Source organism: Primulina tabacum, chromosome 3, assembly GCF_025594145.1.
Source record: "Primulina tabacum isolate GXHZ01 chromosome 3, ASM2559414v2, whole genome shotgun sequence".
Classification (NCBI taxonomy): Eukaryota; Viridiplantae; Streptophyta; class Magnoliopsida; order Lamiales; family Gesneriaceae; genus Primulina; species Primulina tabacum.
In genome coordinates, this window is record NC_134552.1 from 3,420,528 (window position 1) to 3,425,609 (window position 5,082).

General features: G+C 34.6%; 1 protein-coding gene across 1 annotated transcript; it reads right to left on the reverse strand.

The window, feature by feature from the left end:
- Positions 1–1,902: 1,902 nt before the first annotated feature.
- Positions 1,903–4,707, reverse strand: LOC142539368 (zinc finger protein CONSTANS-LIKE 13). The gene is made up of 4 exons (XM_075644782.1): positions 3,984–4,707; positions 2,956–3,171; positions 2,571–2,854; positions 1,903–2,269 (listed from the first exon to the last, which is right to left on the reverse strand). Exons 1-4 carry the CDS (start codon positions 4,509–4,511, stop codon positions 2,179–2,181), a joined length of 1,119 nt encoding a protein of 372 aa, XP_075500897.1. The 5' UTR covers positions 4,512–4,707; the 3' UTR covers positions 1,903–2,178.
- Between the last annotated feature and the right edge of the window lie 375 nt (positions 4,708–5,082).

Below are 5,082 nucleotides of genomic sequence, written 5' to 3' on the forward strand. Positions count from 1 at the left end.
TCAAGTAGAAACTGTATAATTGATCATCTACGAGACAAAATAAACTCGGATTTGCAAACGAAGTCACATTGTTAAGATGAATCATATACTCGTTGATAACCCGTTATTCATCGAACTAACTTTCCGAACCGAAGCCTCATTGTTCAGTGGACTAGCAATCCGGTATATTAATCGTTGTCCAAGGCTCCGCTCATTCATTCGTTCAGTCATTCAGTCGTTCAGTTAATAACCGATTGCTAACCAGTCAGAAATCAATAGTTCCAAAAGTATATAGAAAAATATGAACAACAAAATGTAAAATGCACAAAATGATGTAATAAATATGAATAAATCATCCGTTTATAAAATTTTACTATAAATTCCAAGCTGAATGGCAAAAAGATCATAATTGAAGAAAAACTGGTAGTGAACTCAGGATAGAAACTTCACCTTGGTAGCTGTAGCTTAATTTTTCATATCGGTTTTCAATCCCAAGCCAAGATAATTTTTTTATAAATATAATTTGAGTGATTTTATAATGAATAGAACTTATAGTGAGTGATAAAACTTTTAAAATCATTTTCAGACAAACTTGTGCCGATTAATTTTGTTTAAAACTTTAGAATTTATATAAATTAAAATACAAGTTAAAAAATTACCAAAATTTCCAAAAATAGCGCAAAAATATTCGGCTGTTGAGAAAACCAAGAAACGTCATAGCGCATGTGTCACACGCGCCACTTCACCGGCTCGTGGCCAAGCTCCGGCCGCATGTCTTCAGTGAACTCTTATTGGTCTCCTCTACAATTTTTGTGTAGAAAACATTTCGAAATTTTGAACTGCATTCGTCTGGATTTTGAAAAACTTAAATGATGATTTGACTTTATTTGGCGATCCAAATAGTGTTTTCGGCGACATTTTGGATGATCGGCTGACATATGTGTATACTAGGAAACATTTTTAACAACTTTTGTATTCAAACATTCGCTTGAAAACGTTTGGAACATGGTGAAATCGAAGCTCCGAAACTCAACCTTGAAGTTGTTTTCCTGTTCCTTCACGGTTTCGAATTTTCTGGGCATATTCCATTGGTGATCTTGTTACACCTCCAACGTGGTTTCTAGATAAAAAACAGTTGTTTAAAAATTCCTAGATTGTTGCACCAGTTTTGGTATTTTCCACCTTAATTTTTCTCTATTCTTGTCATTTTCTCTACTTAATTTCTTCTCCAATTTTTCTTCTCTACAAAATTTGAGAGTGGGGTGAATCATGTATGTCACGACACTTATTTTAGCCCAACTTCGACAAATGTCATGCATATTTAAACATAACTTGACAAATGTCATATCTGAAAATTAATATTAAATTATTACTATTATTATTTTTATTAAAATTGAGCAAATCATACCAACATTGATATGTTAAGGTGACACCAAAATTTATTTACACTTTGATCGATCAAAATATTTGTTAACTATCTTTGCTTATGTGTATTTATTAATAATTTTTATATATCAATCTTTTTTCAATTTTTTCTCCAATTTATCTAAAAATTCAAACTATCTAAATTAATCTTATATACTCTTAATAAAATAATATATACATTTTACACAATTTATCAAGACTAATCTATTGTGAGACGATTTTACAAATCTTTATCTGTGAGACGAGTCAACCATACCGATATTCACAATAAAAAATAATACTCTTAGCATAAAAAATAATACTTTTTCATGGATGACGCAAATAAGATATCTGTCTCACAAAATACGACACGTAAGACCGTCTCACACAAGTTTTTGCTATTTATCAAATTCAAAAAAAATTTAACGTGTATCACGGAACGCTAGTTATTATCTTATTATTGTTATTATTATTTAAATATATTAATTAAATTTTGACTAAACACGGTAACATCATACGTCTAAAACTATGATCAAATATACAACGACTGTATGTTTGTGTGCATAAAGTAGAGGATGAAACAAAACCAATGTTTCATGATTATCATGGACTGGTAAACTAAACACAAACTTCTTCCCATACAAAATATAATTGGCTATTTGGCCCAGGGATGCAAATTCACCTTGGTTCATACGAAGGGAGACACCAGGTGTATACACGTTTGGTCGGGTAAAGTTTCTTGATGTCTTCTCGATCAAAATCTCAGCGAAATGTACCCTGTTCTTTTGTTTCGTTTTAGCGATCCATCTTTGCAAAACGCCCCTTAATTCTTGTCCTACCTTCTGCACGCACCTTCCTCGATTCATATCTGATCTGCTTATTATACCTTTCAACAGATGCAAAAGAATTAATCATACGGACCATCAATATTATTGTCATGATCAGGATGAAAAGCCTAAACCATGGGAAACCATTACTTAAGAAGATGTAAAGATGGGGGTTTTTTGAATTATTAACACTCTCCATTTTATTTTAACCTGCAACTCAATCATTGGTTGGTTGATCATTGTTTTAACAGGGGTGAAGCCCGTTTTTTTTAAAAAAAGAACCAACTAGCAGAATGAGTTTGCACAAATTATTTGTTGAAGATACACATGATTACAATATGAGAAATTATAAGTTTCTACCTTCGAGTTTTCCTTTTCTCTTTGTACCGTGAGATCGCAGTCTCTCTTTCCTGGCTGTTCAATTCCCGCACACCACCTTTAGAGATCACTTGAAGCATTTTGGAATCCGCAGGAACTTCGGGCTGCATTTCGAGGAAGCCATCTGCAGTACCCAAATTGTGGCCAACGTCTGAATCTCTGTCTGTTACTAAATGGTTTATTTCAATGAAGTTACTCAAAACGGGAGGACGAAAGCCTTGATCTCGAATTACACCAGTATAATCACATTGCTCATGTGCACTTGTCTGCAAACAAAGAGCAAAATCACGTCTTCCCTATCACTGTTTCAATGAAGACTATCATCGATTATTTGATTATCTCGCCCAAGAAAGGAGAGTATTATTACCTCGTATGAAGTAACAAATGTTGGCACTGTGTTATTATCCATGCCTGGACTGTTGTACTTGTCCATCAACTGACACTTTTCGGGTGCTTGTGGTATAAATTCATCATGAGAGTCAATACATTCCAGGCAACTGCTGTAGTTGGGTTCTGCCTTCGCCATCTCACGAAGTTGGCAAAGTATTTCTTCTTTATATTTACCACATGTCGCATTTCGATTCTAATCAAGCAACAATACCCAAAGAGAGGTCAAGTTTACTAAAGGAGGAAAACAATGATAACAAGATAGTATTAGAAATGTATGATTGGAATATATTGAGCTAAATGTAGAAGTGAACGTACCATGACAATCATGCAATCTCCAGTTCTTAGTTCATATACACAATTCAAACAAATAGACCTACAACTACAAGCACGCCCAAAAAATCCTACAAACTGCTAAGTCACCCAAAAGATAAAAGAAATCACTCTCATATGTCGGATGCACAAAAACTAAGTCATCAAGTAGCACCTTGCAATAATGAAAGACTTTGTAAACTCGAAGAGATAAACATGGTCAACGTTTCAATCAGATAAAACAATGTTTTCTTTGCAGGGACAAATGACAATAATCCAGAAGAAAGGATCAAAAGCAAGACCAATTTATCCGGGGAAAACAATTTCCAGCCACCAGTGGTACTCTTTATCTATTGCCTTCTGCTCTACTGGCTGCCACACGATCTTCTACATTCTACACTAATTTCATGTCTCATCACTAACCTAAGCTTCAATGGCAGCTAATTAGTGATTAAGAACGCGACAACATCTTGTACTCATCCTTGATAGACTATACTACTAGGGAAAACTAGTACAGTGCAACAACGCAGACCCTTCTCCTAATCCAGAGACAAAGAATATAATATAATATAACAGTAGAGTTTCAGCTTCTGATTCAGTTAAACCCCCAAACTTCTCCTGGTATTGAACAAAATCAAAACTTCATGATAAAAAAACGTTAATAAAAGGAAGTGAATAATCGGGCAAGGAGAAGACCTTAGGCAGAGGTGGCACCCCCATGGCCTGAAATCTATGTCCAGAATCGGAGGAATCATTAGACACGATCAAATCATCGATACTCACTATCGAAGGTGTTTCCCACACCAACAGATCCGACCACTCCTCATCATTTCCACCACCAAGATCCAAACTTTTCTTCCCCAACTCTTCAAACCCAAAAATATTCAGCAGCTCACTCACAGAAGGGCATCCGTTAAACCACTCAAGCGGGCGACGATCATGAATGCACCTCACATCTTTGTGGGTCTCCCAATCACAGTTCTGGCAAAGAACTACATATTCTGAGCAGCAAAATATCGATGCCGGAGAAGAGTCGCACGAATCGCAGAGGAGACACCTGCTATGTTTGGCGAAAAGCTGGTTCGTGGAGTGCACCTCACGATCGCAATTCAAGCAGAGCTTTGCTGAGTCAGCCCGGCAATAAAGAAGGGCCGTTGATTCGTTGCAGAAATCGCACAGACGGATTTCATAATCACAAAAGGCGTTACTTTCTTGGTCCACCATACTTCTAATACTTTGAAATTTCAAGGTCCACCAATTCTTGGAGCTGGGTTCATAAGTTCCTTGGAAAAGAAACAAGATTTGGCCAATTGTTTGTAGTAGACGATGAATAATTCTTCAGTAAGCAGTGTATGTTCCTGTGAGAAGAAGAGAAAAGAACCTTATCGCTTTTTCTTTTTCACGTGTAACCTAGACAAAGATTGGTCAAAACTCTTGATCTTTTAACTTTTTTAGCTGTTTACAAATTCTTGTTATTGTTCATTAACAATAAATAGATTTGTTGAAAATAAAGATTGATACAAAAGCTAATAGCAGTAAATATTAAAAATTAATGTTTGATGATTTATACAATCATATACTTATTTTTAGATTAATTTCAAAGAAATTCTATAAATAGTTTTCTTAAATTGTAAAAAAAATACAATAGAGTGGATAAATTTTTTTATAAAGTGTGTAGTTTAATATATTTTGTGAGTTTGATATTTTTAATTTTTACAGTAAATTTTTAATTTTAACATTTAATTAGCACGATACTAGAAGGATCTCAATATTTTTTCAAGCTCCAAAACACAAA